General features: G+C 40.9%; 1 protein-coding gene across 9 annotated transcripts in view; it reads right to left on the bottom strand.

The window, feature by feature from the left end:
• The window catches only part of MITF (melanocyte inducing transcription factor), a 98,743-nt gene that overhangs the window by 17,036 nt on the left and 62,178 nt on the right, over positions 1-19,529 (bottom strand). For 7 of the 9 annotated variants that reach the window (XM_039695572.1, XM_039695573.1, XM_039695579.1 and 4 more), the window contains exons 3-4: positions 2,131-2,358; positions 936-1,019 (exon numbers count right to left, since the gene is read on the bottom strand). In XM_039695572.1, the coding sequence (XP_039551506.1) occupies positions 936-1,019; positions 2,131-2,358 (312 nt within the window). The remainder of the gene's footprint in view (positions 1-935; positions 1,020-2,130; positions 2,359-19,529) is intronic. The other 2 variants (XM_039695575.1, XM_039695576.1) reach the window with 1 other exon arrangement.

Raw genomic sequence — 19,529 nt, 5'->3', positions numbered from 1 at the left:
GCAGGAACACTGAGCCCCGGACACCTGCAGGGAAGGAGAGGGAGCCAAGATTTGCTGCTGGCCCCTGACAGCAGAATCCATTGGATTTGTGTCCCTCACACACCCTCCCAGGGGCAGCTCAGAGCTGATTTTAGGTGGCACAAAGCACCTTCTTTCATAGGCTGGCTGGAAGGTTTCCTCCAGGCAGGAGGAAGCAGCCCTTTACAGCACCCACACACGTGCCCTGAACTGTCCAGCAGGATTGACTATTTCAGGACAGGACTATGTCCTTTTTGCTCACTATGAAAACGGAGCTTAAATGGCAGAGATCTACAAAATCAATGCATAATGGTGACGATCAAAATAGCAGTACATGGGATTTTTTTATCAGCTCCAGAAAGTGTGATCACAACAAATTACACTGACTGGAAGTGAGGGCAAGAAAGGAACTAACAGTTACAGCCCATACCCGAAGTCTTGCTACTGATTCTGTTAAGAAATAAAAACCTCTTAGTTTTAAGAGAAAGAATGAAAATATAAAAGGGTGATTACTGAGGATGAATTACCACAGATGGATTAAAGCCTTCTCATACAATTTTTTAAAACACAAGTGTGATCTCCATAGAAGTGTGGAGTTAGAGATTATCAGGGCAAACCCACATCCATGCAGTCTTGGAAAATCCAGTTAGAAAAGACTTCCTGATGCAAGACCTTAAATGGTTGATGTGTTCTTCTGCTATGGCATTACTGTGCTAGAACAGCATGAGCCTTTTCCAGGTATCTTCACATGCTTTTGACACAATGCTAATAAACAACATGCTGAACTGAACCTTAAATATATCTTATATTCAACTTCTTAAAGACACTGTGGGGTAAGTTTATTTTTCAACATAACATGAAAGAAACATGCTCATTAGAAAAGGGACCTGTGCTCCACCTCCTGTGTCATCCAGTACCTGCATGCATGATGCTCGTGAGTGGGTATTCAGAGCCGGGCACTCACTCTCAACCCTGCTTTGCTCTTCAAATTTATAAAATCCCTGCAGATATAAAAAGAAAAAGGAAAAAAAAAAAAGAAAAGAAAAAAAAAAAGAAGAAAAAGCAAAGCATGGATCTGAGTTCATGGCACAGTCTCAGTCCCAAAAAGAGCACGAATGAAATAGTGTCATGCACACATGTCCCCGATGACACAGCAAAGTGAAGCTGAAAATATCCTCAAGAAAAAATGTGCTTGGGTACAGCTGAGACAACAGGATGGAAACACCTCATTTTCATTGCTTTCAAAACTATGGAGCACAACAATTACCCTTGCATGTGCAAAATATGTCCTGTAATAACAGTTTCTCCAAGCTGTATAACATTTTGCTCATGGAATGCATCTGTACTGAAAATCTGGCAAAAAAGCTTGAAGGGGGAATGAGGGGACAAGAGGAACTCTACAATTGCCTCCTACTTTTCATGCTACAAAAATTCTGACATTATTCTTATATTTGTTAGTATCTTCCCAACCATTTTGTTTTGGAGCCTGAGCACACATGTAACATCTAACTCAGTTTTGGCCACTGAAGATTAAGACAAGGTTGCAAAGGGCTTCTAGACATAGGCTATTGAAGCCTTTTATTTGCAGCACTGGAACATCAATCAGTAACATTTTAGGGCATATTAGCTGGGACAATCTGGCTTCCAGCTATGCAGGAGACTTGCTCAAATTTTACCATAAAAATACCTAAAATATCTCAAAATAGCTTTGTGTTTTCTCAGTTATTTTGCTATGCTCTTTGCACTTTCTACACGAACAAGCCATAAATAACATTATTCCAGAAAGCTACAGCTTACAAAGCTGCTTTGTATTCTCCAAAGGTCAATTATTCACTGTGTGCATCAAGCAACAGGCTGGGGAACAAGAAAAGTAGTTTTAATAAGTATAAACTAGCTAAAATAGTTCAAACAAGAGGAAGCTAGAGGGACATGGGATTTTTGCCAAAAATATCTATTAATCAGGCAGACACAGAGGTAGCAGTTACATTTTCACGACAAGAAGAAAAAGATAAACAGAACATCTTAACAGTGAGCAAATATAGTTTTAAAACAACTTAATTAAAGCAGATGACAGCTCTGTTTTAATGAAAACACGAACAGGAGAGCTCTTACCTCTTTCTCACAGTTGGAGTTGAGGGTGAGCATAGCCATGGGGCTGTTGGGCGCGCTGCTCCCCGTCCCAGGTGGCATGACATGATCCCCAGGCTGGTTTGGACATGGCAAGCTCAGGGCTTGGTTGGCATGTTTATTTGCTAGAGTGGTAGAGAGGTACTGCTTTACCTGCTGCCGCTGGGCCTGCTGAATGTGGTACTTGGTTGGATTCTCAAGGTGAGTCTGCACCTGTATGACACAATTTGAAAAGAATAAAAGGGTTTTATTGTTTTACAACGTCACTGCAGGTGCTGTGGATCTGAGCTATAGATTTGTGACATAAGGACAAACCTGTACAGCTCCAACGAAGTCCATAGTGCTTCAATAACGCACATTTGGTGGCAAGAAATCAGTTTACAATTTGGTCTTTCAACAGCTGATCTACTATCAGTACACCAAGAAGTTCCATCTATTTTTCTACAACATGAGATTTCTCACTTAAGACCAACGCTTGGGTTTTCAGTTGATACAGACACTCCAGAACAGTCAGTTCTGAGTTCAGACCTTCAGCTACGTGACATTTAGCTTTCACTAAAATATGGAGAAATTACTTGTACCGCAGGACTCATTTTACTTGTTAGTAGCTAACAATTAAAATAAAGAAGTATGGATTGCTATCCTTAATCCAGAATCAAATAACAGAGATATAAAAGATCTGTTATTGGTTGTTTAGGTTTTGAATGTTTGGGGTTTTTTTAAATTAAGACCTTGGTTAAAATACAAGAAGACACAAAGACACCTTTTTCTGCCTACAGATATTTATACCTCAGATATACAGCCTAAATCATATACAAATAAGACAGCCTGTTTATAAACACATCATGCAAATAAGATGCAAGAAAAGAAGTGTTTCAGTTCAGATCAATCACTGTCGTCAGCAACAGCTATTTTTGTATTTAAGATAAGCTTCTCAGTACTTAGGAATTTTTTACATACAAAATATGAAAATCCTCATACTGAACAACTGTTGCACACTCTAAATAAGCAAGAGAAGAAAGGCCTTTTTTTTCCCATTAAAATTTTCCACCATATCCTGAAAACTTTGTCACCTTTCATTGATCATTAACGTTATTATTGAACGATAGAAATCCACCCAAAATATGGCAACATGCTGAGAAGTTAATTTGCTTTAAAACAATTCCACTAAAGTGACTTTTGCTGTTATAAAGTGACCATGCATGGACCCCACTTATTGGAATGAAAGAAATTAAATAAAGCACCCAAGACACCAGAGGAAAAGAGTTTCCCATACACTGTACACCTTCTTAGCAACAGGTTTTAAAACAAGTCTCCAATAACGACTCACCTGATAATGGTTATACTCGAGCATTTCCAGCATGCTACCTAGAGGTTGCAAGAAAAGCAACTGCAGTATCCTTTGTCTATGCTACTCCAGTTTGAGGGATCCACATATGGAAGCACAACAAACCCCAGAAGAGCAGAAGAAACTTGATGGCCACTGCTCAGACTTTTAGTAACCTACGCTAATTAGCCATGCAAGTGGACAAACAAACAGTTCACACAAGGCCTCCTCTTGGAAGTTATGCAAGTTTAAGTTAAGCTCTAAGTATTGGTATTTTTTTTCCTCTGGCTTTGATGTCATGCTTTTTCATAAACATAAAAGGACCTTTTAAGTGATGGGCTATCAAAGTCAGATTGACAGTTCGCTCAAGGCTAATTCGCTATTCAGCTTTCGTTCCAGTCGTACTAACACACAATGGTAGTTTTCTTTAGCAGTAAGGTTAAAAGTTTTTAAGTACAGAGTAAGAAATAACTGAACAAATGCCCTATGAGCCTAACACATATTCCCTGGCAGTGGGTGCCCTGGATAAACCCACAGAGTTCTGCAGTCCTGTCCTCGGCTTCCCAGCACAACCCAGGACCTGCAGCAGAACGTGAAGCACATGAAAAAGCTCTACCTCATCCTCAGCTTCCCTGGTGCTTCAAAGCCATTGATTCTGTGTCTATGAATAATTGCAAGAAGTTCTCCCATTCAGGAATGGCTGACAAAGGGCTAATGCACTTATCTGCACTTGGGCACAGTCCTTACACCTTCCAGAACTTACTTTTTCTTTCTATCCAGTTCCTTGAAGAACTCTGTACTCAAACACATAAAAACTGCCCAACTGGCATTATTTTTTTTTTAATGGCCCGTGTTGCCCTCATCATGCCAGGGAAGGCAAATTCTGAGTTCATGTGTCACAAGCTCACACAAGTCTAGTAATGAACCAAAGAACACAGAACTGCCTTTTCTATCATTAAGTTGCTCCAAAATGACACGAAGAAGACTTCGATTCTCTGTTTTGTCACTGGCTTCTCTCTTGAGTTTCCTTATGAGTTCCACCATGGAAATTTGTTGGGTCTACCCTAATGGACTCCCTGCTGTTTGTTGAGAATTTGTCTTTGGCCTAGAGCATCCTATTCTGCAGATTGTACATCAAAGACAACCTAAATGTGCCTTCTTAGGCAAACTTCCCAAGATGCCCCAAAGTCACTGTGCAGATAAGTCATAAAGCACTCTTCCTTTCCGACAAAATATCTCATGAGCAAAGAGCTGCAAAAAAACCTTACAAACCCCACAATGAAATTCCACTACCCTGAACTTGAAACCGTGAATAAAAGCTTTGACTTAAGATCTAATTTTGGTTCTTAGCCCCTTCTAGCATTTTGGGTGAAGAATAGTTCCTGTTGTTCATCCAAATTCATGAGACACAAAGTGCAAGATGACAAATTATTGGTTTGGATACACTTCCTAAGAAATGTGACTGAATAAGGACATGAAAGGAAAAATAAATCCATTTGAAACCAAATCCTCTGGCTCTCCAACCCTCCATCTCCAGCAATCTCAACCAAAGTTTCGCTGTACTGTTGCTCAATTGAGTAGAACGTTGGGTTTTGGGCACTTTGGTATTGACAAACAAGATGTAATGTAAGAATTATTATCATCTGCAGAACTTCAGAAATGAGCTAAGACAAGATGGCAAAAAAGATAAATTTATCACAGCATAGTAACACAAGAATTTGGCTGCAAGAGCAAAACACTGCCTTAGAAGTAGAGCCCCAAAATTGGTTCAGTTCCAGAAGAGCCTTCAATGCCAGCTCAGCAGCATCTCCACTTCCCCATGGGCTGGCCCCAGCATCAGGCACTCCTGCACTGAGTCTCTCTGTCAGCCACTCAAGCTCCATCTGCTCTTGCCATGCTGACACTGAGGAGGAACTCTTTTCATCAGATGAAGCAAAGAGAAAGGCAGCAGAAAGAAAACTTGACTGCAGCCATGTTTCTACAAGGCTGAGCTGGGCTAGAAAAGTGTTGGATGGAGCCACCCTGATTACTCAGCACTCATCCCTCACGTTTTGAAATACCCTGGAGAAAAACATTATCTGAAGCAGGGGAAAGGCTTTTGTGGAGCCACCCTGATTACTCAGCACTCATCCCTCACGTTTTGAAATACCCCGGAGAACATTATCTGAAGTAGGGGAAAGGCTTTCTCATACCTTCACTCATCTTGAAATCTGACTGCTAATTCCAGTGCATACATCTAGTTCAAGTATCTGAAGAGCTGCCTATTTTCTTCCATATCATGGAAAGAACAGTAATAACCCATATAAATAGAGCAGATTTCCCAGCACTTGGGTCTGGTTATCAATCAAACAAACATTTAATCAATGACTTTCACTAGCTTTAAGCACACATACCATATCAGTGGGAATTTTAGGTGAACATCAGATGACATTCTTCAAAATCCACATTATATTACACATAAATGACAGAACCTTTGAGTAGACCCACACACTTCCTTCAGTTTCCAAAAGTAAAAATATTTCCTGTTAAGTGATCAAGGACTCAGGAATTTAAACACAAAGCATAGCTGTGTGCTTAAGCACAAAGCACATGGCTCAAGTGGTTCCTCTGCATGAAGCCAACACAAACAACTGAAACAATACTGCTGATACTTGCTCCTTCTGTCGAGTCTTGCTGGGAATCACTCAGATTTAATTTACTAATGACTTGCTAATGATGGCAAGAACTTGGAACAGTGCTGCAGTAACCAAATTCCTTCTGGAGAGGCACCCAGGAGAGCTCACTCTTGGGCAGGCACAGACCAGGGCAGCCTAATGGCTTGGTAAATGTGTTTTGCACAGAGTAATCCAGAAATTAAATGGCTAACAATAAAAACTAACGGGACTTACACCAGAATAAAAATATTTAATGAACTGTGGCATTACTACCACTTGTCCTCTAGGAAAGCTTCAAGGTCATAGAATCAGAAATATTTAGGTTGGAAAAGATCTTTAAGACTATCAAGTTCAACAACAGCTGGGAGTCAATTAATTGCTGTAGGCTCAAGATTTGAGTCTCTGGTACATCTGGATGAAGGTAACCATGCTCAGGTGGTTGGTCTGGGTTACTTATACTCTCCTGAATTTGTCCTTGCACAGCTTTGATTTCTTTGCCATGGGTAAATTCTGTAAACAAGCACAAACCCAGCAGGTCATGTGCTGAGTATTTCTTGAAGGTGGAACACCAAGAATTGCTTTTCCCATTGCAGTTACTACTTCAAAGCACATAATCTACTTGTCTCATCTCCAAGTACTCCTGCTTCCAAAGCAAAGCTGAAGATGCCCCAAAATCATCTGTTGGTGCAACACAAGTGACCAAAGTCCATTACAAGGCCAGCAGCTCCAGGCTGCCCCACTGTTCTGGCCACCACGAGCTGGGAAGGAGCACATTCCTGTTCCCAAAACCACACAGAAGATTTTTCTCACCAAAAACATCCCTGAAGCTTCCTGTGACAGTAAAGCAGAAGCACTCAACGCTTTATTTAAGCAGGGACATACCAGAGATGTTCAGAGGACAGTAAACCAAGGGGAAGGAAGACTCTTCCCCCACCCCACTCCACCCCCCTTTTTTTTTCTTCCTTTTTTAATTAAAAAGACCATTTGTTTGAAGCAAATTGCCTTAGGACTTACAGTTTACAATTACAAGTAAAATACTTTTGGGTCAGTTTTCTCAGTTCAATAGAACTTTTTGTTGCCTAGACAGATAAATGTCATGGGATTTTTAAGAAAGGTTAAAATTCTGTGTCATTTAACAATTAATGGTACCCAAAGAAAAACGATAGAAAACCACATCCACTGATGTGTTCTGCAGGGGCTCCAGGCTTCAGCTCTGTCCACTGCAAAACCATGCCTGTTAACCATGCTAGTCCTGGGCTTCAAAGCTGCTTCAACCCATCATTTCCAAGTATAAAGACCCAACAACAGCAGGAACAAGCTATTTTCTAGGACTTTGAATAAAAAACAGGGAGCTGTATAAATAAGTGTCTGTTCTTTGTTGCTAGGGAAAAAAAAAATGAGGAGAATGATATCTGAGAAAGATAATCAATTAGTGCCACTTAAAGTAAGAGTGATTTATTGTCCTTAAGTTTTCCAGTACAGGTTCAAGATTCTGTTAATCTGTAAAATCATATTCACCATAGGTTGGTCACTAAGCCTGAGAATCTTAAAGACCATAAAACCCCTTCAATTAACTTCATTAATTATTGATCATGGGTTTCACTGCAATGCCAGGAAGTACCCTCCTACCACGAAACTTGGAGCAATCCAAATAACCAGACAATGGTTTAACTCATCCTCAAAGACATCTTCTCACATGCTGCATTCAAACATTAAAAAACAACATCACATTTCCCCCTCTACAGACGTCAGTGGCCTGAAGTAGCTTCACATGAGAAGTTCAGACCTCTTGCTTGCCGAGACCTCCCCAGTCCTCCAAGATGGAACAGCCACCTCATTTTACAATGTCATCAACATTAAGTTGATTGGGTTGTGATTCCCCATAGGACCAACTGTGAATTTAGCAATAGATAAATCTTTTCAGTAACTTCTCCAGCTGCCATTCTCCCCTTAATGCCAAAAATGCCAAATTTTCTAAAGGACATTTGCTCCCCTTTCCTTTAGCTCATTACCCAGGAAAAATGGCCAGAACAACACTGACCAGAAAGCCCAAGAGCAAGAAAAAAATGAAAAGTAACTTGTACTGACTGGGGAATGACAACCATGGTGAGCTGATTCCATCATTTCACCTTAGGACACAGCAAACACAAGGCAACTACATCAGTTAGCAAACAAAACTCTCTGGTTACCTAATTTACCCCAAACCTCTCTGAACTTGAAAACCAAAGCAGATAGGAGAAAGTTATTTAAGATCTGGCATCATGATTGCAGTCTAAGTAACTGAATCCAATGCTCATCTTCAAGCACAAAGTTATGAAAAAGAAAGGGCACATTGTACAGAATTGTCATCATTTACACAACCAGGGATTGTTTAGTACATCACCAAAAATTCCTCTGTGTAATGTGACTTTTCATCCAAGGGAAACGCACGAAGCAAACAAGAATAAAAGTTTTGTAGATTAGTATTTAAAAACTGTGCTTTAGCTATAGAAGCACATGACAATGGTATCTAAGGAAATTAAAGAGGGTTTAACCAAATGTACTCGTGGAGATAGGAACTGATGTAATTTGCAAGTTAGTGGCCTGCTGGCTGCCATCCTACAAGTGTGGCTTTCAGTCAGAATTAGGTCCTCTGAAGTCCTGCTACTTTTCTGTTAGGAAACCAACATTTCAGCTGTTTACTTCCCAACACACATGCCATAAATTTTTATTTCATACAGTTTCTGAGAAGATACCAAAAAACACTGCAACATTTTAGGACAGACAAGCAATTGACTCCGTAAAATGTCAGGCACAAATATTTTGCAATGATTTTACCTACCCCAGGTGCTTCAGAGAGTAAATATTTTGACTTCACAGGCAACAACAGCAGTTATACAACTACACCTGACACACAAGTTTGAGTTATGGTACTACCACGGTGAAAAGCTTAATTCAAGCACCACATATTTAGGTCCACTTCTGCCACCCTTCTCTCTCAGAAGGAAGCTGAGCAGCACTTGCATCAGCACTAGAGGGTTTGAGATTACTCACAGTAGGACCGATGACTCCTCCTCACAGGAATTGTCAAAGATAGACATAAAGTTGCTTCCAAAATCTCTTGCAAGACTTGGCATGGAGATGTGAATTCAAGAGGGAGCACAGTCACAGGACTACAGATATTTCAGCTGCCTGAAAGCCCAGAACCAGTTCAGGCAGATGGTCTGAAGCCACCTATTCTGCTAGCTTCCCCTTGCAAAGCCTTCCATAGCCTGAGCACAATCCCCCACCCTTGCTACAGCCCAAGCAACACCAACACAAGATTTACCAGAGCACTCTAACACAGATCACTGCTGGCTTGAAAGAGTCACATTAGAGGGGTGAAAGAACTTGTCCAACCTTATCTTCCTTCAGGGGCTGCCAAGCACGGCGTTGGCCAGGCCATCTGAGTGGCAGTCACGTCCTGGCAGCCTGGACAGGTCAGTGACATTTCCCAGGGGTGACTGACCCTGGCACTGCTCCAGCCCATAGTAACCCCTGCTAGACCTGAGGGACAGAGCATGGGATCTCCCAGGTCTCCAGTGCCTGTAAGTCAGCTGCAAAAATGGGTGTTTTCATGACTTCACTGCATTTCCTATGGCAGGGAAGAGGTGCAGAATGCCCATCCTCTGTCCAGAGGGCCAGTTTCATGACTTCACTGCATTTCCTATGGCAGGGAAGAGGTGCAGAACACCCATCCTCTGCCCAGAAGGCAATGTCAGAGTGCTGCTTAAATCACCTCAACCTTCACATGTGCACAGGATTTGGAGATTCTGGGTATATTTCTTAAGTCCAAACCCAAGAAAGCATGCACTCTGCTATAAAAAAGGAGGAAAAGGAGTTTTCCCTCAGCTCTTGAGAAGCCCTGAGTATGCAACCTCAACCTTCACATGTGCACAGGATTTGGAGATTCTGGGTATATTTCTCTCAAGCCCAAACCCAAGAAAACGTGCACTCTGCTATAAAAAAAGGAGGAAAATGAGTTTTCCCTCAGCACCTGAGAAGCCCTGAGTATGCGGCTTCCACAAGGGAGAAGAGGCAGCCTTCTCCACACCTGGTTTTGCACAGGTTGCCCCTCCATCACTCATTTGTCAAATGTGAAGAACACAAATGGGACTAGGTAAAAATAATGGCATCTTTTGTACAAAATGAATAATGGCAAAAATTGAAACCAGTTTTATAGAAGATGTTGGGCAAAAAGTAACCAGAGCTAAGCTTAAAACAGCAGGAGTGACAGAACACGTTGACTTTTAAATGAAACTCCTTATTATCAACTTTCTAGAGATGTAGAGTTACCCATGTGCAGAATGGCACAGACTGGTTATTTGTCCAGATTTTAAGAAATAAAATTCAAGTAGCTTCAAAATTTTAATTCAGTAAATCTACATTGCCCTTGCATGATCTTCTCTTAATGTGCCATGTAATACAAAGGTGAAAATTAACTTAGAACTGGCTATTTTGCCCAAATCATGAATAAAAAGTGCAAGAGTGGGAAAAGCACCCAACCTGTTGCTTTCATAGATATTAAAACCTGATACCCTCAAACATGGTCTCATTTATCACTATAAGGTTTGTGAAGGGTTGCTCAAATATATAGCACATGGACACACCTGTGCCAAGATAACTTCCACTATTGAGGAGTGTAATTCTTGGCATTTTGGGGCTAAGCAAGAAGAGAGTTTGATTTACAAGTCTTTCATATCCACAGCATTAGCCTGCAAGAATGAATTGGTGTTCAGAATATTGCCTGGGTGGGCTACTGAAGTATTTATTTACAAAACTTCAACATTGAGCACTGAAACACAAGAGACTTAAAGATGGCACCAGACCAAAATCTATCAAACACCCAAATGCCACACACAGCAGCAGTTGTATCCTTCTCTTTTTTAAATAAAAGCCATTTGTAAACTCAAATGCAACTCTTGGGTTATCACAGAAAAAGATCTCCTCTTTTTGGGGGCACTCTGTACATCAGCAGGACGTCACAGAATAGTTGGGGTTGGAGGGACCTTTAAAGGTCATCAAGCCCAACCTCCACATCTTGTTGCTTACTTGTCCAAAGACATCTACACTTCTGACCTACTTGTCTGGAAAAGATCAAGTGAAAGACTGCTCCATTCATTGTTCACATAATTCCACAGGACATGTTGGGTTGCTCTCAAGGTCGCTCACACAGCACATACCAAGAGCATGCCACCAATCATGACCCCAATGTGAGAATACAAACACACCAAAACCCAAACAGTGCTGGCTGGAACAGCTTTCAACATCAACTGGAAAGTCTTCCTACCAAAACATTCAAAGAAGCATCCCAAAATATGAGTGAAAATAATTCTGAAAAGACCATTTATTTTAACAAAGCACTTAGCAACACACTGGCTACAAGCACAAAGGTGTCCTGGAACATACCTGTTTGGAAGGGATCTGCTTTACAGCAAACACACAGAGCCAGCAGAAGAAGCAAGAGAATGAAGATGGTGTTAATTCAAACCAGTTTTACACAATAACATGCCCTGAGCTTCTACATGTTACAGCTAATAAAGAATCAGAAGGACTTAGCTGGGCTCTATACCACTTTGCCTACAGCTGATGATGTCTCATGTCAGCCCCAATATGGAAGGCTTGAATAAGCAGAAGAATAAAGCACTCCAGATACATTCATTTTATTCACACCACTAATATGATCATTAGACACAGCCTAAAATAATAATAAATCGCTGACTTCACTTACATGAAGGAAATGCAAGCTGGCTTACCACTGAACTCCTTGATTTTTATCCTTCTGCTCAACGAGCTGTGCTGTTATTTATTACTGTATTAAAACCTACTGAGTTATAATAAAAGAGTTTCAGTCCCTCAGAGTGCTTGATCATCATGTTTGCTAAGGTAAGATAATCCAAGTCACCTTCATGCAAACCTAACTGGCTTTGATTTGAAGTATTCTGCTAAATACCAGAACAGGGATTTTTTTTTGAGGACTTTGGCAAGCCACAAAGGTGGGTCACCCCTTGTGTGGAGTAGCATGACATTGCTCTGGAGGAGAATTAACCCAGGGGACCAAACTGATGCAACACAGAGAATTCAAACTGAAAGCCACACTGTCAGGGTTGCTTTTGAATGATGGTGGCTCTTCCTTGGGATTGGAGTGCTTAAATCCAACACTTCCATTAAGCAACTTCACATCTTTTCTTTCCTGACATATCACTCACAAAGTAGATGCCAGAGCAGACATCACAGCAGCCACAAGAGATTAGAAGTAACAAGAGTAAGAAATTAAGTATGCTTATTTCACTCTTAATTTTAAACGCAGAGCCCACAATGGAATTTAGTGTTATAGTTATTTCTTAGCTAAAGACACGCCACCATAATAATTCTGTAAAGACATATTTAGGACAAATAAGCATTAGGCTGCATGACCTGGCCTCTGCACCCCATGATCTTATTCCCACAACAGTCAGACAGTAGCTGTCGTCTGGCTCCCAAAAAAAACCAAGAGTAACATGGGCTCATTTATTAAACAAGGATGCCAACAATTCAGCCCTTTAAGATCTCAATCTTTACATGCATGAAGCCATGACATCACCATCTATTTTATACCTACAAAAACATGATACATCCCCTTGGCCGATTTTTTTAACCTTCCCCACACCTGCCCCTCCACATCTTCCCGAGATGAGCTGTTGAAAATCCTCCTCCTCGTGTTATTGCACATATGGCAGGCAAATAATTATTTACCCTGTGAAATGAGAAGCTGCTGCCCATATAAATGACATTCAATGTAGCCAAAGGATGAGGCGCTGGCAGGACCATCAAATGAAGGAGTGAAATCCTGGACAAAACCCCAGTCAGCTGTCAGGAGCCCAGTTTATACCACAGTTGTAATAAAGAACTGCACTCAGGTTCATTACTTCAACAGATGTTGCACAAGCGTGTTCCTTATCACAAAAATTTTAGGACTGAAAAACAGGTTATATAAAGAGATAGTCTGAAATTCTGCCATGGTGTTTTTCCAACATATGCAAAACCAGTCAGAGCAGCATTTGCAGCATGTGAGCAAATATAAAACCTCCAGCTTGTAAGGGACTACAAGCTCTTGATTCTCTGTGTGAAGTCCTGTCAAGGTAAGGCTTAGGGCTCTTTCTGCAAGACTGGAAACACATTTTATTACATGACACCAGAAAAATTCCATCTTTCCAAACATCTTACAGAAAACTCTTTTTAATGATTTTCATCTGAACTTCAAAAAGCACAAGCCATCGACTCACCAGGGGAGGCACATTCACAAAACACAAAGAGGAGTGTGTGTTATCATTCCAGTTCTCCAAAGGTTAGCTGCAAATATGAAGCACCAAGAAATTCAGAAGCAATAGTTTGTCAGAAGATCAAAATGCCTTTTGAGAAAGAAATTCAGGGCCTGCAGGCTTGGTCTCAGAAGAATCCTATTTTAAACCGCACTTGACCCTCACTAATGTAACCCTTGAAGTGCTATTGCAAGAACAGCTTGATGTTCACAAGGGGAAACGGGCAAAATATCTTCCACTAAAATTGTATTTATGCAAAAAAAGTGCATCTCCTTTTAACACTGAAAAATACAAACATCATGACGTACTTCACAACATACCTCCCATCACTAATTGACAACACACACAAGGTTGTAGCTACTCAAGAAACTGTATGGGAACGTAACACAATTCAAGGCAACCAGATGCTAGAGATGTAATTAGAGACTAGATGGAGATTAACTAGATCTTAACTCAGACTTCTCCACCTTGCCCTTGTTTAAACCTCAAGTATAAACCCATTTTAGCATAACACTACAGGATGGAACAAATTGTTTTTAATTTGCTTTAAAAATACAAATAAGCTCACACTATGGAGTTGATTTTAAATGAAGTTTGAACAGGTGAAAAGTGAAGGTTTAGGACATTTTAACATCTGCTGGAGCCAAGGAGATGCCAGTACATCCACAATAGCCAACAATGTGGTCTGAGATGTGGGACCCACAGGTGAATGGTTCAGAACACTATGACACATTTCAAGCCACTGGTGTCAGACCAGCTCTAGTCTGCTCTCAGACTGAACTCCCAGGAGTGGCTGGATAACATGAGGTCTCCTGATTTAATTTCCTCTGACAAGAATCTAATTAATACTCATCAACAGCACTGAGCAAAAATAAGCTAATATGTAATATGTGGGGGCAATTGGGAATTCAAAACCTTGTTGCTGCTCCACACTAAAGGCAGAGTGAGCCCCAGAAGGTGCCAGGGCTGATGTCCAACTGCTTGTTCTTGCCCTGCCACAGCAGCTCCCTGTGACACAGGTACAGATGTCTGCAGGATTACACCAGCCCAGGCAATCAAAACCACTAAAGTGATGTTTAAAAAGTCACCTTTCTATGGCAGCAGGGTTGGACTAGATGATGCTTAAGGTTCCTTCCAACCCAAATTATTCCAGGATTCCATGACTGAGTACCAGCCAAAGCTGCTCCTGATTTACCCCACCAAGTTGCTCATTGACTATGTACAGCTGGCAGCAATAGCTATCTGGGCATGTCTTCTGGAATTGCAGCTACCAGGGAAAAAACCACAAAGTTAAACAGTGTTCCTCTAACAGGTATCTGTCATTGTTCCCTGGCTGCAGCAGCAATCAGCACATTCCTCACTCTGCATCCAAGGAGGAGCATCCAGACTCTGTTCAGATCATGCAGAGCCATCGAGACCCAACTCAGTCCTTGCAGCCTTTAACCAAGGCAGATAAATGGAATTAATGCATTTCCTTGGGGAAGGTGCAAGTTCAGAGAGAAGGGTTTTCTAAGGACAATCCTGCAGAATCCCTGATTGGAAGCTTTCTCCTCATGTCTTAGATCAAACAGTGCAGGGAAAGGCAAAAGGCAATTTGGAACAATGACCTGCAGAGGAAATGGCACTTGGCACAGAGCAACCATTAACTGCATAAGCAGCACTCCAGAGCAGAAGGAATCACTCCTTCCCTCAAAAAGCCAGTGCACAAAAAGGACAAACTCTTTTGAAAAGCCAAACTAGCATGATTAAATAGTATTCTTCCTTTTACACAGCAAACCATACAGGGCAGAAGCCTTAAGGAATATATGAACTTTCATGTGAATGGAGCCCATTAAGTGCCCTGCAATGAATGGAGCCTGCGGTCCAGAATTCATTTCCTTTTGGAAAGCAAAGAGCACGGAAGGCTTACAACTGCTACACACAAGTGCTGACTCATTCAAGGTCATTTTATTCTCTCCCTAAACAAACTGTTTCTTTGAGAGACAGGTATTTCAGCAAAGTATGGTTTTGATGGCAGTCAGAAAGCAGAACTGTATAATAGACAAATTAATACTACAGAAAAAAAGCTTTCAGACAGCTCAATGGACAAGTTTTCAATCAGTAACTTTTGATAATATAGATGATCGCCATGATTTTTTAAACAGAAGTTTCACTTCTCAGAGTTTTCTGTTCAACAAGACAAAAATTAACTTTAAAGCACTATTATAATTTATTTTTAAGGAGTTTCTGAAATGTTAACATTGCTCAACGGAACAGCTCTACTTCACATGAGGCTGTAGCAGAACTAACAGCAGGTCTTGTCCCCCAGTAAAAACAAGCTGTCTCCCCAAAAGCAGGTTTATCACTTAGGTGCTATCAGGACAGAGATGCTGGTTAAGGGCAAAGGCACTCTGGATCACTGATACTGGTAAACTGGAATAAGTTTTTCCTGACAATACCACTCCCAGGGCTGCCCAAATCCACCAAAAAAAAAAAATCCACACACCTCTAGAAAAAAAACACAAGCAGACAAGTCACAGCCTGAGAAGTTAGAAGTAGTCTTAAAGTTTAGTGTGTTGCCTACAGGTCCTTGGCACAAGCTTTATGAAGACCTGAGAGAGGCAGACAGGCTGTTTGCGACACCTCAGCCTTCAAGTGTCTTCAAAGAAGGGACTAATTTCCAAGAAGAGAACTGCTATTTTCCTCTGACAGAACAGAAAGATTTAATTCACAGCCAACCATTATGTCCACCAACAAAATTTAGTTTTGGTTTCAACCAGGAACTTCTGGGTGACTTTTAGGAAGGCAGCCTGAAATACAAGCTTTGATTCGCCTTGCTTAACTTCCAAGCTTCCTCTGAGATTAAAGGAGTGGTTTGGGTTGTAGGTCAGGATAACTCCAGGTGCCCCGAGCTCACGGCGCTGCTGAGCTCACGGCGCTGCCGGATATTCCGGATCCATGGCACAGGCATGGCCTGTGATGCACCCTGGTGAGCAGATCTGCCCCTCTCCGCACTCAGAAGGGGAGGATGGACACACAGACAGATACAAGGAGCACATTGTTCCAAGAAAGAAAACCAGCTCTTTGAAACTTTGGTTTCTTTAGACACGCAAGACACGCTCCTGCTGATGTCAGAGCGTCCACTGGGGGACAGGACACGGATTCCAGCAAGGTCAGGGACAAAATCATTGTCAGAAGCCAGGGATGCACAGAGGAGGGGTGCCCCAAAACAGCTGACGCCTTCTGTGCTCTGCAAGCCACATTTATTTAGAATAATAAATAATAATATTTAGTATTTATTATTCTAAATAATTATATTTGTTACTGTTTCCACAATGGCATCAAATTCTGCTCCAAATGATTCTTCTTCCACTAGCTGACATTTTGTACAATATCCAGGAGTTGCAGCACAAAGCAGGAAGGGGGTCAGAATTTAACACAGAACAGTTGTGTCTTACGTAGCTTTGAGGATTGGGAATGTTCAATAGAAAGCATTGTCTTTTAACCTTTTTTAATGCTCTTTTTACCTGCTGAAAAAGTTTATTACTTCTGCTGGATACCAGTAGCAGTTTTATTTAAAAACAGGGAGCCTGCCTTAGTTTTTGAATGCAGTAACTATCACATACAGCTTTTTACCTGGTTAATGGCGTCAAGGCACCCCTGGGAAAATAAAATACAACAACACAACCAAACAACACAATTAATATAATGTGTCAAAACAGGCTTAACAGCTGAGTATTAGCCTTCATTATTGAAGGGAATAGTTTAGAATGATGAATTCCCTGACAACTGAGAGCTTTCCCAAGGAATACACAGTCTTGGAAAATGTAATGCCATCTGCTGAGAAATTATGGAAGTGCAGTACTATGAATTACTGTTTAATTACTGTAACACTGATGTGGAAGTGCCTGCTACTGGGATCAACTCAAAAACAATCTGTTTGCACTACAGAACATACACAAGAATTTTCAAACAACTGACTGGAACTTCAACTACTGATATTCAGTAAATCTAGGACACAAAGTCACAGAGGTCCATAATAAATATTGTTCCAGTATGATGTGTAAAACCCAAACTATTCATTTGGCATGGACATTCTAACTTTACAAAAACTGGTATTAGAGTTTCATTTGTTGGGGGTTATTTTGGTTAAAAAATAACTCAATTTTCTGTTCCACATTGTTACATGCTGGAAAAAACAAACATAGTTTAAAATTAATTTAAACTATCAGAGTTTATTAACAGGTCTCAACATAATAAATAAGTAGGTAACTGGCATCCAGTGGCAGAACTTCCAGTGACAACCTGCAGAGTTGAGCTGTTACCCCAACATCCCAGAGGCCTCTCTGCAATTGTTTGCAGGAGAAAGTTATTTTTATCATGGATGACAAAAAAATCACTGGCAGAGTTATAGTTCTACAGAGGCCATCACATTTAATTTCTTTTTTTATTTATTAATCTGCCAAGAATATAAAATCAGACACCTGGTTTTGCTGGGTCACAAAAGCACCTATGGAACACAAGATTCCAAGAATAAGCACTACCCCAGGGGATGGGAAAGAGATGGATGGAAGATGAGCAGGAGGATGTTCTTTCTTATTTGTACTGAAACACAACATCCAATTCTGCTCCAAATGATACCGAGAGACTCCATGTTCACAAAGTCTTACAGAGGATTCCATCAGCAGAAGGCCAGCACTGCCAGCTTTTCCTCTACCCCACAACAGTTTCAGAGGTGTTGCAACCTCAGACTGACATTAATTATTAAAGGGCGATTTACAGTAAGCTCATTCTTTGATTCAGGCAGACTGACCCAACCAGATGCACTGTTGCTGTAACAAACTCCAAGTGGGGACTGAGATACTCTCCCAGACACTGCAGAGGCAGCAGTGCTGATCCAGTGTCAGCCTGATCCTCCCATTTAACTTCCAAGTAATGCTATTCCCATCTACAAATAAAAAGATGCACGGCTTCCCAAGCAAATACAAACTAGATGAGCTCTGTACTCATCTCAGAGAAAATTTCCACTACAAGCACTAAAGAGATGGGTTAATAAAATGGATCATTCTGCTCAAGGAACTTAGCTGGCACTCACTTCTGAGAGATAAAGGGTTAAAACAGTTGCCCATTTCCTCAACTGGACAACTACTACTATTGTAAAGTCCTTATTCAGCTGAATTCCATCAGGCCATGCTTTCTTAACACAAACTGACACGTACCTTTTCAAGATCTTGGAGTTTTTCCCCTCTTCTCTGCCTCTCAGCAGTAGACACTAGGAATAAATACACCCAAAAAGCCAAATGCTAATCCAAACAAAGTAATATTTAATTATCAAGCTGGGGAGACTGATGACCAGACAGAGCAATTTCTTTTTCATAAAACACAAAACAAAACACACTTGCCAGGTCCTTTGCAGACAACACAATACTGGGTTTTGTTTCAAGTTCATAACTTGGCTCTTAAAGTAGTTGATAATGAACCAGCAGGCATTATTTTAAATCAACCAGTTTTATTAAATGAGCCAGAAAGGAAAGAGGCAGGGCTAATTACCAACATTCCTTGATGAATTACCTAGCGGTGTGTGGTAAATCTCCAGGCGTCTTTGTCTTTATCCCCAAATTTATCCCTTACTTATTTCTCAAGAGGTTAAAGGACATGGGGCTAATTAAGGAACCAATCCAATGACAGACAGAATCATTCAAGGTAAGGCTGGTTTTCACTCTTTCAAGCTTTTGCATCTCTGCCTGGTACTTCTTAATCTAATTTAAAAAAAAAAATTACTGCTGGGGAGGGGGAAGAAAAGTACTAATCTTGTCACGGTCAGGCAGGTTGAAATTGCCATGCAGTGCTGGGCAAAATGCTACATATTTGTAATTTAGCCAATAAGAAATTCCTTAAGCCTCTCTTGAATGGCAGGAATGCCTCCAGCTTGTCACTTTGAATTCATTCACTACACCGGTTCAGCATCTCGGAGAATAATGCTGCCAAACCAGCTGAAGAACTGAAATGTTTGTGAGTATACCTAATACCCAACGATTACTTTAAGCAGATCTGAGTTTTCACATTTAAAATTTAACGCCTATCAAAGGTGTCAGCAGAGGCCCC

This window comes from Passer montanus, unplaced genomic scaffold, assembly GCF_014805655.1.
Source record: "Passer montanus isolate IOZ18808 unplaced genomic scaffold, ASM1480565v1 scaffold9, whole genome shotgun sequence".
Classification (NCBI taxonomy): domain Eukaryota; kingdom Metazoa; phylum Chordata; class Aves; order Passeriformes; family Passeridae; genus Passer; species Passer montanus.
This window is presented reverse-complemented; position numbering and strand designations above follow the sequence as displayed.